Source organism: Gopherus evgoodei, chromosome 4 (assembly GCF_007399415.2).
Source record: "Gopherus evgoodei ecotype Sinaloan lineage chromosome 4, rGopEvg1_v1.p, whole genome shotgun sequence".
In the NCBI taxonomy this organism is placed as follows: Eukaryota; Metazoa; Chordata; order Testudines; family Testudinidae; genus Gopherus; species Gopherus evgoodei.
Genome location: NC_044325.1, coordinates 137,688,357 through 137,709,389, shown reverse-complemented (window position 1 = coordinate 137,709,389; position 21,033 = coordinate 137,688,357). Strand labels below are relative to the sequence as shown.

General features: G+C 50.4%; 1 protein-coding gene across 4 annotated transcripts in view; it reads left to right on the top strand.

The window, feature by feature from the left end:
- The window catches only part of DEF6 (DEF6 guanine nucleotide exchange factor), a 36,480-nt gene that overhangs the window by 7,046 nt on the left and 8,401 nt on the right, over positions 1-21,033 (top strand). For 2 of the 4 annotated variants that reach the window (XM_030561295.1, XM_030561297.1), the window contains 4 exons: positions 10,623-10,763; positions 13,535-13,720; positions 19,550-19,777; positions 20,756-20,902. In XM_030561295.1, coding sequence (XP_030417155.1) covers positions 10,623-10,763; positions 13,535-13,720; positions 19,550-19,777; positions 20,756-20,902 — 702 coding nt within the window. Of the gene's footprint in view, positions 1-3,763; positions 3,953-5,921; positions 6,008-10,622; positions 10,764-13,534; positions 13,721-19,549; positions 19,778-20,755; positions 20,903-21,033 lie in introns of those variants that run through there. The other 2 variants (XM_030561296.1, XM_030561298.1) reach the window with 2 other exon arrangements.

The following is a 21,033-nucleotide window of genomic DNA, read 5'->3' as shown; positions in this document are numbered from 1 at the left end:
AGAGCAGCAAGCCTTCTGAGAGATGGAATGAACACATCTCAGAAAAGCACAGAAGACTGAAATGTAAATGATTGCAGGGCAGATTGGCCCATGGAGGGAAGAAGGAATGTGATGCAGAAGTGCGGAGTGGGCTGTGTGTGTGGGGGGGTGAATTACTAGTGTAGGTTTCTCTGTTGCTTTTCAGCCTGAGAGATCAAAGCACTTGACAAAGTGACACACGCAGGGATCACAAATGCAGCCATCTCTGGGGCGAGATCCGCCGGTCTTCTGGGACAAAGCCCATGTCAGTTTCATGGGGTGGGGGATCAGTCTGCCCACAGCAGAATGAGCGAGAGGCAACTCTAAGGGGAACTTTGACATGTTTTCTGCCTTCTGTGTGGTGTTTTCCTGGATAGGGAACAATCTTGCATGTAGTTCCTTTTACATTTGCTTCTCTGCTGGGGACTTAGATTGCACTGTGGGCAGATATGGTGCCTGGCTGCTTTGTGAAGGGGGCACCGTTATAATAGATCGTGAAGCAGCAGCAGGAGGAAGCTGTGTGTCGTAGGTAGGTGCTGGTTTGGCAGCGTATGGGCTTGGCCTGCTTTTGAGAAGGATGGAGACAGGTCAGTAAATGTGATTCTCAGACAGGCGATGGGAAAGGCCCAGCCCTTGGAAGAGGGGGGTTCATTCCATGTTGGGGAGAAAATAGAAATGGACAGGGCTTGAGAGAGCATCCTGGCAGCTCTCCGGAGAGCTGCTGGCCCATCTGATCACACTGCAACAGTTAGCCCCTTCCGAGAGTTTTGTTCCTACGGCAGGCAGAGTGCGTCCATTGCGGGCTTGCTGCTGGTGTTGCCTGGGGAGCCATCTTCATCCTGTGGCACAGGAGATACAGCAGTCCCAACCAGCCACATGGAGGAGGAGGATCGCATAGTTCCTTTCCCTTGATGATCTCAAGATGCTTTGCAAACATGCACTCACTGAGCCTGACCTCATTTTGCTGGTGGGAAACCCAGGCACAGAGCAGTGAAATGATTTTTCCCAGGATCACACACTAAGTCAGTGGCAAAGTCAGGAATAAAACTCAGAACCCCTGGCTCAGGCTTTATAACCATTAGGAAACACTCCCTCCCTCTGGGCTACACTGCTTGAATCTCCCAGTCCCAGTCCTGCCACTTTGGCAACATTGTCACCTTTTAACATGCAAGACCAGTCTCCGGCTTGGAGGATCCATTCCAAAACCTAGGATTGCCCCAGGCACAGCCAACAAGGGAGAGGAAAAGGAGCTGCCATTCTCTGTTGGCATTAACTATTCCACCCCCGGCTCACACTGGCGCCTGTTGCAGCATGTGCATTTCAAGCCACCCACAGACGCTGATTGTAATTCCACATTCAACTTGGTGAAAGGAGGCCAGCCTGCTGCAGATAAAGGATGTGGTTACGCTGGCACGTAGTCTGCATTTCTATTGCCTGTGCATCAGAACGCCCATCCTGAGTCAGATCAATGGTCCTTCTAGCCCAGTATCCCATCTTCTGACAGTGACCAATGTCAAGTGCTTCAGAGGGAATGAACAGAACAGGTAATCATCAAGTGATCCATCCCCTGTCGTCCACTCCCAGCTTCTGGCAAACAGAAGCTAGGGAGACCTGGAGCATGGGGTTGCATCCCAGCCCATCTTGGCTAATAGCCGTTGATGGACCGAACCTCCAAGAACTTACCTAGTTCTTTTTTGAACCCTGTTATAGTTTTGGCCTTCACAACATCCCCTGGCAAGGAGTTCCACAGGTTGACAGTGCGTTGTGTGAAGAAGAACTGTGCAGAGGTGGATGAGCAGGGCAGTGGTGTCAGAGGATCCTCTTTCCATAACCAGGACCTGAATAAAGGGCTGTGCGAAGGCAGGGGCAGAGGATGGGAAAATCTTGGACAGAGACCTTGGGAGGCTGGACTGGATGTAGCGCCCGTCCTATGAAAACGGCTGTAGGGGGAGAGATGACAGAGATTGCTGGTTACTGCATCTCATGCAAAGGCTGCGAGCACCGGTAGAGCAGTAGGTGGTGTCAAGGTTATAAAGAGGGAAGCTAGCTCTGATACTGCTGTGCCGCTGCTCTGAATCCCACCTGGCTGGGTGGCAGCCCATCTGATGACTGTTGAGGGGCTGAGGTCAAATGAGGTTAACAAGTCTTGGTGCGTTTCACTGTGTCTACGTCACACGATTCTGGCCTACGTGGGCAGCCTCTGTGCAGGTATTGACAGACCTCCAGCCCTCCAGGTGCCAGAGGTGGTCCTGCAGTGTTAGTGCCAGTCCTGTATGGTCGAGGAGGCACCTGTGGAACAGGAAGGGGAGCTGGCTTGTTCCCCTGGGGGAAGATTTTCCAAAGCAGAGCAGTGTAGAATATTGATGGATTTAGGGCCTGATCCTCCACTGGCCACTTTGCTTTACAGTGTCACTTTGCTTTACACAGCTTTAAAGTGAGGATAAGTGTGATTTGTGCCAGAGTGGTGTCAAGTGGCCTTGGTGTGAATGAGTATCAGGCCTTTATCTCTCTGGGATAACAGAGGCGGGATTTGTTTGTTAAAACAATCCTAAACTAGCACCTGTATGTCAGTGGGAACACAGAGCAGGGGTCTGGGGTAGTGACTAGAGCAGTGAGCAGGGAATCAGGAGGGATTCTATCCCCAGCTTTGCCACTGACTCGCCCTGGGACCTTGGGCTAGTCTCTTTGCCTCTCTGTTGTGACTTACCCCTGTGTGTAAGTGGGGTTAGTGATACTGACCCACTTGGCAGGAGTATGAGAGGTGTCATGAATTAATGATTGTGAAGCATTTTTGTGATCTATCCAGATAAACAGGCGGGCATTAAAGTCAGTCTTAACCAGTTGGGAATTAGCATGTGTCTTAAGGGTGGAAGTGGGCACCGCCGTGTCCCAAGACAGAGTGAGCTCCGTGAATGAAGGCACTGAGATTTAATAGCCAGGTCTCTGATTACGATCTGTATCAATCCTGTCTGCGCTACAGAAGTAGCCACATGTCACTCCCAAACTCCTGTACATGCCTGTCCTGGGCTGGATTCTGTGGAGGCTGGTCAGGAATTTGGAGGGGCTGTTCCTAGAACAGTACTACACGTGTTTGGACCGGAAACAAAAGAGGAATGAACCCCCTGGGATGTCTGTAGTTGCTAAGCTAGTCCAGTGAGCAGCATGTCTTCTAGGGGACTGGGTGAGCAGACCTGCTGCCATGTGCAGGACTGAATGATTTTGTTCGTCCCAGCTCATCACGTAGTGCCATAGGGGGCAGATGTCCTGACAGCCCTATTCCCAAAGGGAGGTGTGCTTTCAGGAATGCCACGGCCTGATGAAAGCATCAGACGCTGAGTTGCTGACCTGTGTAAACATCTAGGAGGGAGAGGGTGTGACTGACTGGGATGAAATGGAGCGATGGAAGATTATAGGCTGAATACGGATGATAGAAGGAGGGTATGACTCCCTAACTGCGAGCAGGGCCAGCTCCAGGCACCAGCTAAAGAAGCAGGTGCTTGGGGCGGCCAATACAAAGGGGCGACAGTCCGTCTGGTATTGGGGCGGCACGTCTGGGTCTTCGGCGGGAATTCGGTGGCGGGTCCCTTAGTCCCTCTCTTCCTCTTTGAGCTGCCGCTGAAGAGGAAGGAAGGGAGTGAAGGATCTGCTGCCGAACTTCCACCGAAGAACAGAGTGGCGCGATTGAACTGCCGCTGAAGAGCCGCTGATTGGCATTTTTCTTTTTTCTTTTTTTTTTTTTTGCTGCGTGGGGCGGCAGAAACCCTGGAGCCGGCCCTGACTGCGAGACCCTTGAGTTGGTGGAAGTTCCCAAGGGAAATGATGGAAGCTCCATCGCTTGAGTCTTTTCAAATTCCCTAGTGAGATCCTGCACTGGCTCCCAGACGATGGCCTAGATGCATGCAAATATCTGCAGTTCCTAAACGTCCCTCGTTAGGTGAGACGTCCCTAATACCGGACCCACATTTACCTTTGCCCCACACAGACCTGTTGTCACTTTTCTGGATATCGCAAACTATTGATGTTCGAAATACTGAGTCATGAAACCACCACTCCAGCCAAGGTGGCTGGGCGTGTACCACACTGGTCCTGTGTTGCTCAGAGCCCGCTCTGCTGGTGCTGGTTTTCTTGTATGCATTTTGGGGGCTTGGAAGTTTCTCCTTTCAGTAGCTGCCATTGCATGCTGGGCCTGGGTACCACAGTAGGGAATGTTGTCCAGTAATGAGAACTCAGGCCTGGGATCAAGGACATTCTGGGTCTTATTTCTCATAGGCAAGTAATTTTTTCATAGCAAATATCTTGCTCTGGCAGCCATTCCAGTAGTGAGGACACTGATCTAATGCATAGAGCAGGGGAACAGGGAGTGAGGACTTCTGGGTTCTCTTTCTGGCTCGACCTCTGAGTGTCACGTGACCTGGGACAAGTCACTTGCCCCTTCTGGAAATCAATCTGGCCAGTCATACCAGGGGATGACGACAGCTTGCAATGGGGTGGAGTGGATGGGACTTTAATGTTTTTGAATGTGCTTTGAGATCTGCAGATGAAAGGTGTTGTTAACATTCCTCTTGTTCCTTCCTGCCCTCGAAGCTAGGGTCACCAGTTTTGGTTGAACATATTCCCGGAGGTTCATCACATGACATAATCTTTAATTATAGACTAATTCCTGGAGGGTTGGCAATCCTACTAGGAGCACAGGTCACTATCACTCCAATCCCCACTGCCTCTCGCTCCTACTCAGCACTAGACCTGCTTTGTCCCTCCTTTTTAGTGAACTGTGACTTGTTAGAACAGTTCTGCTCTCTGATTGACGTCTGTCCTGGCCAGTGGCTTGCTAGTATGGCATCTCCAGAGGACATATTATGCACTTAGGTAAATCCTAAGAGTTTGGAGAAGCAACCAAGCTTTGGAGGGCTAATTCTCCCCTTTCACACTGTGCTCAGGTCTCTGTCACCCCATTTTCTGTATCCCAAAAGGGGCAGCACACATTGCTACAGGAGTGAACATGGTTACTCACCTCTTCTCGTCCCCATTCTCTCTATCACTACCCACCTTCCTGATGGATGCTGCGGGTTGATGGAGAAGGAGCCAGGTGTGCTTCAGGGGATGATGTCTCAGCACCTGACCAGTGCTTTTGCCCTTGCTGTGTTGCTGTTCCAGGAAGCAGCGTCTCTAGGAGTCAGCAGCAAAGAGTCCTGTGACACCTTATAGATTAACAGACGTATTGGAGCATGAGCTTTCCTGGGTGAATACCCACTTCGTCAGATGCATGTCTAGGAATGAGTGTTTCAGGGCTGGTGGGAAGTTGAGTGGTTAGGATTGTATTAGCATTCCAGAAAGTCACAGCATCAACGAGGTTTTGTGAAGTAAGAAGATGAAAAGGCAGATAAAATGTGGAGAGAGGGTATATGAGGGTCTATGGAATAGGTGAATAAAGAGAATTGGTTGGAAAATTGTCTTTGTTCTACAGAAAATTTGGATGAAAACAAAAAATCATTGTCAAAATTTTCTGTGGATTGCAGGCACTTTTCATGAAGAGTTTTTATAATACGTTTTCAGGGACTATAATACTGTTACGGCAGGTGTCAGGAGATGGTGCTGTTACACATAGCCTTGCAAGTTTTTCTTAGTGTGCAGGCGGTGTTCAGTCTTGGAAGAAAAGCTGTATTGTTGTTTTATGATACAGTTCTTTGGAGATGCTTTTGCAAACAGCTGGAGTGTTTTCTGGATGCCTTGATCTACTAAATTCTTATGGCAGAGTAGCTTCCTGATTTGGTATTTGGGCTGAGATGTCAGAAAGAGAGGACTGCCCGTATGCTGTTTGTGACCACTTCTGTTCCAGGACTGGTGTATAGAGTGTAAATAAAAGAAACTACCCAGACTAAGCATGAATAATTTTCTTTTCCAAGGGGAAACTGACCTTCACGGCCCTGACATCCACTATAGCAGAGGGGCTATAGGGAAATATAATTGGTGATTGATAGGTCTTCAATCGGTAAGTCTATTTATAGGTTCTGTGATTCTATAACTTGAACAAATTGTCTTGCACATTAACCAGTCCTGGGTTAGATAGAGAGCAGGAAGGGGAACGATTTATATCCAAAGGGTTTATGTCCCACCTACAGGGCCTAGTTTCCTGTCCCTGCTAGTGTTTTCCTACCCCCTTGCAAGGGGAGGGGTGTACATGGAGCAATTCCTTGGGCATGCTGATGCTGAACTGCAAAAGACTTGAGTAACTGGTGACTGCACAGTTGGGGTTAGGACTCTCCTCTGGGTGCGAGTCCAGCTACAAACATCCATGACTGTCACAGAGGCTCTTGGCTCTTTGGGTTGGACATGACTTTTTGCATCAGCATACAGACGGGGACAAGACTTGGTTAGAAACGTAGGAGCCTTGCTCAGGGAGGGGGGAGGAAGCTCCTAGGGCTTGTCACGTGCTGCTTGTGGTTTGATGGAGGGTTCTGATAAATGACTTAAACGCAGCGGGGGGGAAAGAAACATGGGGAACTGAGTGAGCTGCTCTTGGAGGTAGATTTGAGCCTTCAGATACTGCAGCTTGCACATCCCAGTGAAGGACAACAGAGACCAGGATCTGTGGAGCTGTGACGCCCCAGACTCTGCCCTTGGTTCTGTACTGCCATTGCAACCTCCATCTTGTTAGTTATCAAATCGCCCTTCCCACAAACAACCAGAGATACTATATGGGCCTAGGTGCACAGACACCATATGGAGCACATGCAAGCAGAGGCATCCGTGCTCAGTAACCCAGGTACATGTGCACTCTACCGCACTCTTGTCCTATCTCTCCAGGTTCTTATCTCTTAGGCTTGGCACCTGTCATGGCAGTTTCCCAGCTCTAATACTGACAATCGGTGAGGATTCCTTGCCTTCCTCCAGCTCCTTTCATCTGCAGGCTTCACAGTACTTTCTGGGCATTAGTGAATTTAGGCTCCTAACACACCTAGGGTAGGTAAGAGGTTTTGCTTCCACCACCACCCGCAAAATGCAGCTAGCTCTAGGGTGGAGGTGGCAGCCATGTAACAGCACACAGCAACACAACCAGGTAGTTTAGAACAGGCGGGAGAAGGGTGGATCTTTAGGAAGCCAGGATCTCATTATCCAAACTAGGAGTTAGTTAGGACACTGAGGCTAATGAAGTTTTTTTTCCATTCCTGATCTGAGCCGAGTGCTGTGGCAGGTACTTGTAATATATAATCCTAGGCATCAGCATAATACTTGTAGCTGTCGCACATATACTGTGCTTAAAAGCTGGATGGAGTCAATGTGTTACTGAGAATTTGATTGGTCAAGAGAGGCTCCAAATGCTGAGCTCCCCATATAACCTCAGACTGATAATTTATTAAACAAAGCCAATTTGAAAGTGAAACTCCATCCACTGTGCCCAGCCAGCTGCGCTTTCACAGAGTGAGCAGTGCTCCTGTGAGTAGAAGGGGGGACTGTATGGCTCAGGGGACCGGTAAATGGGAAAGCATGTTCAAATTTAGTGGACAGGGCACCAGGCTGGGAGTCTGGAGGCCTGGATCTCTGCCATTGACCTTGCTCTGTGACCTTGGGAAAGTCGCTTCCCTGCTCTGTGCTTCAGTTTCCCTTCACCCTTTGTCTTGTCTGTTTTCATTGTAAACTCTTTGGGATGGTCTCTTTCTAGGTGTGTGTACAGGACCTAGTACAGTGGGGCCCTGCTCTCAGTCAGGGTCTCTGAGGGCTAGTGTACTGTGAAACGAGGTCACTGCTTCTGCCTCCATGTTGCCTATGGTGTATCCACCAGCCTTGGTGCTCTTTAATGTCTCTGGTGGCCATCTCAGCAGACAGGCCAGGGATGTCTGGATCACAGAGGTGAATGCCCACGTTTGCAGATGGGCAAGCAGCTGTCCCATCCTTGCCAAAAGGGCCAGGTGCCGTGTTGGTGGGACGCCCTTCCACAGCATGCTCACCCAGCTGTCTCAGATGGCTGTGAGGTCTCAGACCAGTCTGCATTAAGCATGTGCTTTGCTCTCTCCTGGCTGCTTTCTCTAACTCTTTTCCCCTGCCTGCTCAGCCTTTAAAGGCATATTTGAATATTAGTAATGGCTTATAAATATTACTATTGCATGTATTCCTACCCACCCCCAGTGTCTATCCGTATCTCCCTCCCCTAGGACCTTCCACATGAGGAACTCAAAGCACTTCCCACACAGCCATTAATTTAGCCTCAAGAGCTTCCTAGGAGGCAGGCAAATAAATACAATCCCGTTGCATGGATGGGGAAATTGAGGCAAAATGGTGAAGGGATTTTCCCAAGATCCCGCAATGTGAGTCACTGGTGGACCTGGGAATCAGTTCTCCTCACTCCAGGGTCTTCAGTTTCCTTCCTTGGTGAAATGATGGGCGGAGTTGTTCTGCCAGCATCTCAACCTGCAGCTCCAGGGCCTGATTTGTAAAGGTACTTAGGCACCGAGTGGGATTTCCAAAAGTATTCAAACCAATGGGGATTAGGTGCCCAGGCCCTTCGGAAACCCCTAGAGTCACCTAAATACCTTTTAAAATCTGGCCTTAAGTAACTAAGCCAGCCCCTCTCAGTACATCAATGTCTGACACCACCCCAAGGTCTGGAAATGTCCCCTCCCACCCCAGCAGTGCTCTGCAGACTGAGTCACCTTATGGTCTGGGCTCTTCTGCAGCACTTTAATCTCAGCTCTTCTGCCTTCTAGGCAGGGCTGCTGGCACCTGAGCAGTACTGACCAACGTTTCTGTGCATCCACTTTGCAAACCGTTTGGCAAACAAACCCACCCGTCCTCTGCTCACTGACTGCAGGAGCACTGGGGAGCTAGACCAGTGGGGAGACTCGCACAGGAAACTGAGTACCATGGAGTTAATTTACTCTCCAAGGGTGGGGCACTCACTGAGGCCCCAGTGGGGAACTGTGCATCAAAGGTCTGTGTTTAGGAGTCATCTGTCCCTTTTTCTTACTCTCTGCCCCATCCCTGTTGCCAGGCTGGCTAACAACCTCGGTTAATATCCAAAGCTCTTAGCCCTTCCATGAGGCCCCCCACATACTGCACACCCTGTGCATGTCCCACAACATCAGGCAAAGATATCTGGGAGTTGTCTGTAGGTGGCATGTGATTATCTAAAATGCCTCTGTTCCCCACAAAAGAGCCTGTGACTGACGCTCATCCTATAGCTCAGTTGAGTATGGTTCTTTTTTAAGGTTTGAAATTCGGAATCTGAGCTGCTTTGGTTAGTTTTGACTGGAGGCCTAAGTCACCTGGTACGTTTCCGTACCCTGATTGGTTGAGTACAATTTTTTTTGCATCAGAATATGACTTGTGGTGCAAATAGTGTCGGTTGTGAATTGGAAATTCTCCAGTTCACCGTTTCTGCATGTATTCCTGCCGGTAAATGTGATTGTTGGAACACTCACAGAAAACAAACAGATGCAAACGGACCCAAAGCCATTGAAGTGTTTTATGTCAGTTAACATCCACAGAATATATTTTGAGGCATTCACCTATGTCTGCTGCAAAGTCTGTCTACCTGGGTGTTGCTAACATGCCCATCACCATAGCATCTAGGCAGCATATACCAAATTAAGAGTAGCAGCATTATGATTCAGCCTTTCCCATCCCTCTGATATTTATTTGTATTATTATAGCACCAAGAGGGTCTCAGTGATAGACCAGGATCTCACTTTGCTAGGCAAGCGCATAACCTCATCAAAGTATCTCTGAAGAGCATACTCCCCCCCGTCCTTCGGAATGGCCAAAACCAAATTTCAAAATAAAAACTCTCAAGGGAGGAACTCCGGGTCCCCCATTTCAAATGACACCCATCAAACATCACTATCAATATGCTCAGTGTATCTTCAGGGACACGTTCTAAGCCACTCCAGCCAAGTGCTGCTCAATGTCAGTTTATTTGCTCTATGGTTCTGCGCCTCCATCCTTCACTATAGTTATGAAAATGTGATTCGCTTTACATGGGGAAATAAACTATGAGATGCCCCGGATCTTTCCTCTGCTCCTTGCAGCCTATACCTACCTTTGGAAAGTGGGAGTTTATCCCAGGCTAAACTGGGATACTTTTGGGGACTCTGTTGTTAAACAATTAGCATATCACTGACTTATTGTTAGGACATCAGGATGCCTAGATAAAATAGAGACACTTGTATTCACAGCAGATAAACAGAGAAGTTAGATAAAATTATCAATATTTGTGTTGGAAAGTTGCAACGTAACATGACTTTATCTCTTACCATTCAGAACAAAAGCACACAAGGACTAAAAACAGAGAGAGAGAAAGTGGGCTGCTCCCTAAGGCAGCGATGTCCAATACTGCTTTGTTCTAGGCTGGTTCTTACCAGGCTGTCTGTGATTGCACACATCTCTAGAGCCCCTTAGCCTGCAAACCAGGAAACGCCCTACTCTTAAAATGATAACTTGCAGTTCCAACACATTCCCCAATACACCACAGCACTCAGTCACACCTGGATAGCTAGGTCGGTGTCTGCATGTCACTGTTCATATGTGTCTATGGAGTGCTGTAGGCTCGTTGTTGACGAGTGCTGTGCCTGGAAGCTGTAGAGTGCATCTGTTTTTTCTTCCTCTGCCAGGTGCTCTCTCATAACCTGTACACGGTGCTTCATATCCCCCATGACCCAGTGGCGCTGGAGGAGCATTTCCGGGATGATGACGATGGGCCAGTATCGAGCCAGGGCTACATGCCTTACCTCAACAAATACATCCTGGATAAGGTAAGCTCCTTCACTTTCTCCTTGCCCCTTCTGTTTGGTTGCTGGTGGAATGTCATTCTCCTTTCCCTACACCAAGGCCAGTCATCCCTTTAGAGCACCCCCATCTGTGGACTTAAATGTCTTTTCCTTAAGAAAGGACCATTTGGCTGGGATTTAGGAGTCGGTGTGTCTGATGGCCACCATCTTGGCCAACACACCAGGACCTGAAATAGGCACCTCCAGAGCTAAAAGCACGAGCTGTTACAGCCTGAGTTAAAGAGGCTGTAACGGATTCATATCCTCAGAGGAGCGGACACAGAAGGGGACCTGTAACACACACTCACCATTGGGTTACACTGAGAGAGAGGACAACCAGACGCCTTAATTCACCCTGCGTTGCATCTTGTCATCACTGACACCTGGGTAAGATAAAATGCTACCCAGTCAGAACGCTCCGCTTGCCCTGCTGGTGGCATTCTGTAACCGCTTTGCACAGGCGTGAGTGCCCACCCTGTGCTAGGCCTTTGTGTCCCATTGCCTGGGGGAGGGAGAGTTCAAAAGGCAGATAAGCGCTGAACGTTAGTAGTTGCATTGGCAGCTCTTTGCAAACAAAGTCACCCCTTCCACTCTGCCAGCCCTCCCTGCATACTGTGACTCAATGTTTCCAGAAGGGGCAGTGTAGCTCTGATAGACAAGACACCCAGCGGTGGAAAACCTGACAGGAAAGCTCAGGCTTTTCTCCTTTAGTAGGAATTTTTTTCACCCCATTTGGTGGTTTATCAGGGAGGACGAAAATAGAAGTTGGCACCGCAAGGGACAGGTATTTGGGGTTTTCTTGTATCTCAAAGGCATCTTTGTTTCTTAAACTGAAACGTGGCTTGTTGCTCTCTGGGCTGCTTCCTCTGGGCATGTGGGAAAAGGAAAGGTTACTAGCAACTTTCTTCCACTGTGCCCTTTAAAGAAGGGGGCCCCATGTCTAGTGCTGGAACACGTCCCCTTCTTGTCCCCCAATTTCCGAATAGCCAGACTGCCCTGCCCTAGATTGTGCCACCAGCTGGTGGAGTAGGTTACTGCTCACGGTGGATCAGAGCAGAATGGGGGCCACAGGGGTTCCGTGTGCCAAGATGAGGTGGTTGGACTGCCCCGTGACCGCGTGCACCCTGTCTCGCCTTTCATAGGAGGTGCCTCCCGATTGCCCTAGGTTGTGCCTTGGCCCATTCAGGGCTGCAGCTAGTAAAAGAAGCCACGGTGCTTGTTTGTGCAATGCATAGCCCCATGTGTCAACATCTCACCCTAGGTAATCAATGCAGCGAAGCGTGTTGCTGGAGCTTGGTGGGTGGCATAGCGGTCAAAGCCTCTGATATTAAACGCCCCTGCTCTGCAATGTAGTCAGCTGTCCATCTGGAGAGTTCTTAGCCCAAGACTTGGGGATCTTCTGGGTAGTAACTCTAAGCAGCACAGGCTGTTAGTCCGTCAGGGAGCCAGAGAGAGCCGCAGGCTCTGGCTATGTCCAGCAGCCCCAGTGAAGGACCTTGTTTATATTCATTACAGCTAAACCTTGTTCCTTGCCTCTGCCCTGCCATAGACTCCAGGGAATCACAGGTTGGAATCCTGACTAGGCCAGCCCAGCCCATCAGAAGTAGATAAATTGAGTTTCTTGTGGGTGGGTCTTTCAGAGGAGACATTTCAAAGCCCAGGTCTTGTCTGCATGGCCATGAAAGATCCGAGAGGGCATTTTGATAAGAGTAAGTGGTTTACCCTGGTATTTACGGCCAAAAAGTTTCCCTCCCACCCTGCCCCTGGGCAGTGTGCTGTTTGGATGCTGCCCCACACCCCAGCAGTGGCTGCATTTCACTGGGGGTGGCTGCGTGCAGCTTGTAAAGTACCTTCTGGATGAAAAATACTGTAGAGCTGTGAGATCTGACTGAGCCATTATAGTCACTGTTGTGATATCCCCTGTGTGTCACGGAGTTCTGAAATAATCACTGACACACTAAACCGACCAGCTGGGAAATCTCCTGGATACGGTCATGTCCAGGTCCATGTGCTCGAGGGTTAGGCCAGCGGTTGTAGTGCCTGGCAGCTGTTGAAACATCACACATCTTGGCTGGGGTTCGGGACTGGACATAGGAGAGCTAGGCTCTATTCGTGGCTCAGCTACCGCCCGGCTGGGTGACCTGGGATGAATCACTTCCCCGCTCCATGCCTCAGTTTCCCCATCTGTAAAAGGGAGATGCTGATACCAACCCTACTGCATAAAGAGCTTTGAGACTCAGAAATGGAAATGACTCTGTAAATGCCAGGTATTGTTTATTATCTATCTTATGCTGCCTTCTGTTACTTGGATGCAATGGCAGAATTGCCAGGTCTGTCTGAGAGGGGGAGGATCATGCCTCGCTGACTTACGAGGTAGGTGTCATAACATGATGCCCTAGGTACTCCAGTGCTGGGTGCGTTAATAAGAGACCGACAGGCAGCAATTCTATATCAGAGTCCCTACAGCTCTGGGTTCATGTTAGAGTGCTCTGGGAGTAGAGCAGGGGCCTGGGAACTGGGACTCCTGGCTTCTAGCCCCAGCTCTGCTGGTGATATACTGGGTGATCTTGGGCATATCATGTGCCCTCTCTGTGCCTCAATTTCCCCAAGTGTAAAATGGGGGTGACAAGCAGTTTGGGTTTGTGGAGCTCTTTGCACTCTTGAGATGACAGGCGCTATAGCAGGCTGTTGTGTTATTCCCAGTGCTTTGTAATGCCATGGCATCACCTTCACGGGCTCCCGGGCTGTGTTTGCAGGTGGAGGAAGGGGCTTTTGTCAAGGAGGATTTTGATGAGCTCTGCTGGACGTTGACGGCAAAGAAGAATTACAAGCCCGACCGGAATGGGAACAGTGTTGTGTCCCATAAGGACGCCTTCAAGCTCTGGTGTCTCTTTAACTTCCTCTCTGAAGACAAATACCCTCTTGTCATGGTCCCAGATGAGGTAGGAGCTCCTTGTCTTGTCATTTACAGTCAGTTCCCCAGCTTCCCCCTCTCTGAGGAAAACTCTGGCCAAGTGCAAGAGACTTTTATTGGACTGACAAATAACACAGTGATCCAATACAATCTAGTGACGTATCTACCTTGTAACGTTACAGCAAGGGATAGTGCTATAGGTTGGTATGGGAAAGCGTGAACTTTTCCCCCACAGCATCGCCAGTTCAATTCCAGCCTAGATCAGTGCTAACAAAGTTGTTTGCCGGCCTGTGTGGAATTAGTTTATTTCACCTCAGACCAGTCTCAGTGGGGCCAGAGATCACATCTCAAACTCCTGCCCCCACACTATAATTGAGACTAAGTGCCAGCTTTGTTGGCAGTCCCAGTGATGAGACCAAGGGTCGAATGGGTCATGGAGACTGAATTCCCTTCTTGGGCTTAGAGGAGGGTCCCTCCAGGACGAGGCTTCTGCACCTGGGCAGGCTGGGGTGAAGGACTGTGCTCTGCTTGTCCTGTGGCTAAACAGAGGGCTGTGGTGCAGGTTTAACTAAGCCCACGCAGCCGCTCTAGTCAGGAGGGGTGACGAGGTGATGGCCGAAGGGAAGGAAGAGGAGTGAAGCTGTTACTAGCAGCGGTATGGGAAACGCTCTCTAGGCTAGGCTGTTTCCTTGCGTGGCCACCATCCCCCTCAGATCTGAGAACTGGCTGTAACTGCTTGCAGAGCCGGAAGAGGGGTGGGTCAGAACTGTGTGCCCAAGAGGAAGGGAAGTAGCCGAGGCAGAGGCAGGAGACCAGACCGTTCTGCCAGTACAGCCGTGGAACCAGCTTGCGGGAGCCAGCCGTCGTTCCCCAGGGGACTGCTCCGTAGCGAAGGTCCTTGCCCGTGGCACAGATAGCCTGATGGTGTGGAAAGAGTGCAAGGAGACAATGTGTTCTGTCGGCTGGCTTGGATAGTTTGCAGCCCTGGGTGTTGAGCTCAGCTGGCCCTACCTCCATCACGGGGGCCATGCATTTTCAATCCCTCTTTACCAAGCCATGTCTGATGCTTGCTCTCCACTCCAGCTGGCTTTCGTGGTGCGGATGCAGCTATAGCAGAGAGGGTGGGGGTACAGGGCCAGCACGCTCGCATTGCACCTGCCTGATCAGCCAGCGCCATGTGCTGGAGCTGCATGAGCAGCAAAAGCTGTCAGTTGAAAACACGGAAGCCCAAAGCCTGCTATCGCAGGTAGCTTCAAGCCCCCAGGTTTGTAACGGGGATGGAAATGGAGCTGAGACCTCAACTATGCCAGGGACTCCCAACTGCGATTGCCATTATATCCGCTCAGGGGCTGGCTGAGTGGGAGCCAGCTGCCTGTGTGGACATGCACTCTCACCCTGCAAGGCCCTCCCTAAGTTTGCCCCCCTTTTCCAAAACGAACATGGAACAATAAGCCTCTCACAACACATTTAAAGCCACACAACCCCATAAGGTCAGAGTGCTGTCGGGGGAATGTTGCTGATCATTTAGCATCCCTAATGAGCAACTTTATGGGGGTGGTTTTGTCAATAGATTCTCCTGCATCACATGAAATAGTTGGATCCAGATGGATCATTGTGTGCTGGGATATAGTCTCCATGGGTGGCTGTGGAGTGACGGAGTCCGTGTTTTAGCCAGCAGGAAAGACTCTGACCACCCCGGATATGTGTGTGCATGCCGCAGGGTTAATTAAAAGAGAGGAATCCTGGCCGCTCAGCCAAAGCGGCTAATCATAATCTCTAAATTCCACGAGGCATGTGGGAAGAAAGGGAGGTTTCTATGGTCTCCCAATGCAGAACTAAAGTTCCCATCAGGTGGTTTGCAAATCCACAGACTCATGCGGGGAAAACAAACCCATTGCCGCTGGCTCCAAAGCTAATAGCGGCCTGGCCGGCAATAAGGGGATGGTCTGGGCCTGGCCTTGCCCCTCTGACTGATGGACTGGTGAGGATGGCCTCTGTCATGCCACCATGGCTGGGTGCTCTCTGCTCCCACCAGGCAGCTGCTGCTCTTGCTCCATCTCCCCTTTAGATCAGCAAAAACCAGGGCTGTGCGGTTGCTGCATATGCACACGCACTTCCTGTTCCCCAAGAGAGGTATTTCCTGTTCCACAGACCTTGACGCACTGAATCATCTTTCTGTTTGAGTGGCGATGCCTGGGGGCTGGGCGTTCGCCTGCTTTTTATAAAGGGGGCAGGGTATTGGGGCTTTTTCCTTCTGCTTTGCACTAGGCTGTTGGGAGCGGGGGAAGGACATCCAATCCAGGGGACAGAGTCGGTACTATCCCTTGCCCTGGGTCACACCACAATTGAACCACAGTGACTTCAGCAGGGTTGCATGGATGTCAAACTCGACCCTTCATGTCTGGGCTCTGGCTCAGCTCTTGGGAGATGAAAGGTGGCCAAAACCCTCAGTTAAAATAACCAAACAAAAACCAAAACTTTCTGATGGGTTTTTTTCACTTTTTTTTTTTTTTTTTTTTTTTAAATTTCAAGGTAATTTCCTGACATTGTGACCCACTTTCTGGGAGACTGTCTCTCTCCCTTCTTACAGTAACTTGCTCTGATCTCAACAGCAGCCAGAAATCCACAGCTAACACTGCGATTATGGCACTGGTATGCGACACCTGCCTCATGCCCTAGCTCTAGCACATGTGAGGTAGTTATCCAGCCCCTGTGACAGATTCTGCAAAATCTAAACTTTTTTTAAAAGAAGTTTATAGTCTTTACTGTTGCAAAAAAAAACCTCCCAAATGCAAACTGACTGTAGACAATGCAACTCTATCTTCCTGAGGCCTGGTCTAAACTACGAGTTTATGTCGAATTTAGCAGCGTTAAATCGAATTAAACCCTGCACCCGTCCACACAATGAAGCCATTTTTGTCGACATAAAGGGCTCTTAAAATTGATTTCTGTACTCCTCCCCGACGAGGAGAGTAGCGCTGAAATCGACATTGCCATTTCGAATTAGGGTGTGGCCACATTCGACAGTATTGGCTTCTGGGAGCTATCCCACAGTGCACCATTGTGACCGCTCTGGACAGCAATCTGAACTCGGATGCACTGGCCAGGTAGACAGGAAAAGCCCCATGAACTTTTGAATTTTATTTCTTGTTTGCCCAGTGTGGAGCGCTGATCAGCACAGGTGACCATGCAGTCCCAGAATCAAAAATGAGCTCCAGCATGGACCGTACGGGAGATACTGAATCTGATCTCTGTATGGGGAGATGAATCTGTTCTATCAGAACTCTGTTCCAAAAGACGAAATGCCAAAACATTTGAAAAAATCTCCAAGGCCGTGATGGACAGAGGCCACAACAGGGACTCAACACAGTGCTGCGTGAAACTTAAGGAGCTGAGACAAGCGTACCAGAAAGCCAAAGAATGAAATGGATGCTCATGGTGGGAGGGGCGACTGATAACCGTAGCTATTCCACAGTTCCCGCACTCTCAGAAAACCATTTGAATTCTGGGCTGAGCTCCCAAAGCCTGAAGGGTCAAAAACATTGTCGCGGGTGGTTCAGGGTATATGTCGTCAGCCCCCTCCAGCCCCCTGTGAAAGCAAAGGGAAAAACACCATTTCTTGCCTTTTTTCAATGTCACCGTATGTCTCCTGGATGCTGCGGGCAGATGCGGTGTTGCAGCGCTAAACAGCAGCATCCCCTTGCCTTGCCTTGCCTTGTGGACGGCAGACGGTACAGTAGGACTGGTATCCGTCATCATCGTCCCGTGGGTGCTCCTGGCTGGCCTCGGTGAGGTCGGTTGGGGGCACCTGGGCAAAAATGGGAATGACTCCAGGTCATTCTCTTCTTTAAGTTTTGTGTAATGGAGATTTCAGTCCTGCCTGGAATATCATGCCAGCTGGAGGCTTCTGCCTCAGGCTGCTCTCCCAGTCAGCAGCACCGCACGCCTACTCCAGCCTACCCCTTGCTACCAGGATTCACAATCAGATACTTAGACCTCTACATTTGGCTGCAAATAAAAAAAATTAAGCTGCTGTTTAGAACTGTCCCCCAACATACATATCCTGGGACATTTTGTATTTTACCAGTGTCAGCCAAAGGCCCACACACACATGGAGATTCAGTCCTGCCTGTGCTTCTATCCTAGTGCTTATTACAGATTCCCATTTTCAGCTATAGGCTGAGCAAGTGCAGAATGGTGGTTCACTCTACTTCGCTGTAAGCCAACCGCCCTCCCCTACCCCCTTTGACCTCTGCTTGCAGAGGCAATAAAGTCAGTGTTGTTTCTTATTCATGCATTCTTTATTACTACATGGGAGGATAACTGCCACGGTAGCCCAGGAGGGAAGCAACAGGTGGAGTTGTTGCAGGGGCACCCCCTAGAATGGCATGCAGCTCATCATTTCTGCAAGATGTCTGGGGCTCTGACCCGGAGCGGCCTTTTGCCTCTTTGGTTCTTTAGTAGGTTTGTCTGATATTCTACACAGGACTGACTCTCCATTAGACAAAACTTAAAGAAGAGAATGACCTGGAAGCCATTCACATTTTTGTCCAGGTGCCCCCGACCGACCTCACCGAGGTCGGCCAGGAGCACCCATGACAGCAGCAGACAGTACAGTATGACTGGTAACCGTCTTTGTCAACTTGCAAAGCAGCAGACGGTACAGTATGGCTGGTAATCGTCTTTGCTAACTTGCAAAGGCAAGTGGATGCTGCTGTGTAGCACTACAGCACCGCATCTGTCAGCAGCATCCAGTGGACATACGGTGACAGTGCAAAAAGGCTGAACGTGCTCCATGGTTGCCGTGCTATGGCATCTGCCCAGTCAATCTAGGGAGAAGGGTACGAAATGATTGTCTGATGTTGCTTTCACAGAGGGAGGATTGACTAATGACATTTACCCATAATCACCCGTGACAAATTTTTGGCCCCATCAGACTTTGGGATCTCAACCCAGAATTCCAATGGGCGGGAGAGACTGCGGGAACTATGGGATAGCTACCCACAGTGCAATGCTCCAGAAGTCGATGCTAGCCTCGGTACATGGACGCACACTGCCGAATTAATGTGTTTAGTGTGGCTGTGTGCATACAACTTTATAAAATCTGTTTCCAAAAATCGATTTCTGTAAAATCGGAATAATCCCATAGTGTAGACATACCCTGAGTCTGAATGCAGCCTGAAACAGCCAGATCTGAGCACTGTGAGCTTCACCCAGTCATCTGAAATTGTGTGTTTACCCTAAAACCTAATGATGGTGCTTCACAAGACAGAATTTAAAATACGTTAAGTGTATCACTGTGATTGTCAGCAGTTGTGTGTGCGTGTTGGGTCATTGCTATGTGAGTGAGGGATTGAAATAGCAACTTCATTCTTTCCCACTAAGCAAAACTGAGTGCAACAGTAACTGTGTTAAGTAAAATCATAGGCCAACACTTTCAAAACTGCTCACTGATTTTTGGTTGCTTTGAGTTTTGGGGTGGGCTACTAATGTCTGGGGGGGAGTCTCAGGTGGAAAGGAGGGTTCCCCTACTTCTTTTCAGTGAACACGGAGGTTCCCCCAGGTCCCTGGGGTGGAGGTGGGGGTGCCCCCAGCTCTCTGGAAGTTTGGGGGTGAAAGTAGTGTCTGTGGGGTGAAATAGGGTTGCTTCCAAGTCTCTGGGTGTTCTGGGGTGGAAAGGGGGCTCCCTTGGGTCCACTGGGTGGAGTGGCAGTGGCCTGAAGTCTCTGGGGTGGAAATGGCGGGTGGCTCCAGGTCTCCAGGGATCCCCAGGTTAGAAATGGGGATGGCGTAGGTCTCTGGGGGTCCCCAGGTGGAAATGGCTCTTGCTTTGCCCCCACCCCACCCCCGCCTGCAGGTGGAGTACCTGCTGAAGAAGGTCTGCACTGCCATGAACGTGGAGCTGAACTGCTGCGAGCTGGACGACTACCTCTCGCAGGATCCCCAGCACCAGAGCGGTATGACGGTCTGGCAGTTCCTGGACCTGGTGAACTCGGGAAAGCTCCTGCGGGGGATCGAGCGGGAGGCCGTCAGCATGGCCGTTGAAGAGGTGTACCAGGAGGTCATTGAGGACATGCTCAAACAGGCAAGGAGCTAGCAGGGACTCTGGGAGACAAGCTACTGGGAGAGGGGCTCAGGCTTGGTTTTGATCCCCATCAGAAATGGACTGTACCACATAATCTTGTCACTAAGCCCAGTGCTGTGGGGGCCTGCCCATCTCGGGGCAAAGCCGGGCCCTTCCCACTCACCCCAGGGACAGTGTGCCATCCCTCCTCAGTTCCATATGGACGAAGTCATAGGGCTATTACGAGATAACCCTACCTGCTGAGTTCATGGGGAGGGGTGAGGTTAGAGCTCTGGACAGGGGGGCTGACCCTCCCTCCTGCCAGAATCCTTCCTGGAAAGCTCGTGAGAATTGCATGTGCAAAGGAATTTCAAGCAGCCACCCCTAGACAACCAGGTGATGAGTCTGCCAGGCGCATCTGGCCACGAGGCAGGCTCTCAGCCCTTCTTATTAGCTACCAGGCCAGTTTTTGGACCTAAAATACTTCACTTAAGAGAACACAGACCCTCACTGGCAGCCAGCATCTCTGATTGTTTGTCTATAGTGACAGCGGCTCTAGCCGTGGCTTGTGGCCATGCCCGCCACGGCTGATGTGCAGTTGGTAACGTGGCAGTGCTGTTGGCTGACACCGTGTTTGGCACGCTGTGGATAGGGCCCCCGGCCTGTGCTTGTCGAACTGGTTTGGCAGGTCCTTCTTGCTCCCAGCAAGCTGTGTGCAGTATGACACCTTGGGGCACATTGCTCCATGCATGTCTGCTGGGCACTCCGTCCTTTCTGAGGCAATACGGGACGGGGGCCCAGCAGCTTTCCCAGCATGCACCAATACGTGCACAAGTAGGAAGCACGGTAGGTGCGGATGCACCGAGATGGTTCTGTTGCCTGGGCACAAACTGAGACAACCCGGGTGGGAGCCAGGTGCAAAACCCGCCTTGGACTCATAGCGCAGGGGCTCTCTGGCACAGCCCCTGGATTGAGACACCCGCTTCTGTCTGGGCGCAGGGCTACCTCTGGAAGAAGGGCCAGCTGAGGCGAAACTGGTCCGAGCGATGGTTCACACTAAAGCCCAGCGCCCTGTCCTACTACATGAGCGAGGAGCGGAAGGAGAAGAAAGGCAGCATTGCCTTGGACAAACACTGCTGCGTGGAGGTAACTGTGCCAGGCTCCAGCAGAGAGGGGCTGTGCTGGGCCATCGGCGTAATAACAGCTCCTCCCTTTCTCCCCAGGGGGTGTGCGCACCCCAAGTGCTACTGTTCCAGTGGGTGATAGACCCCAGGCAG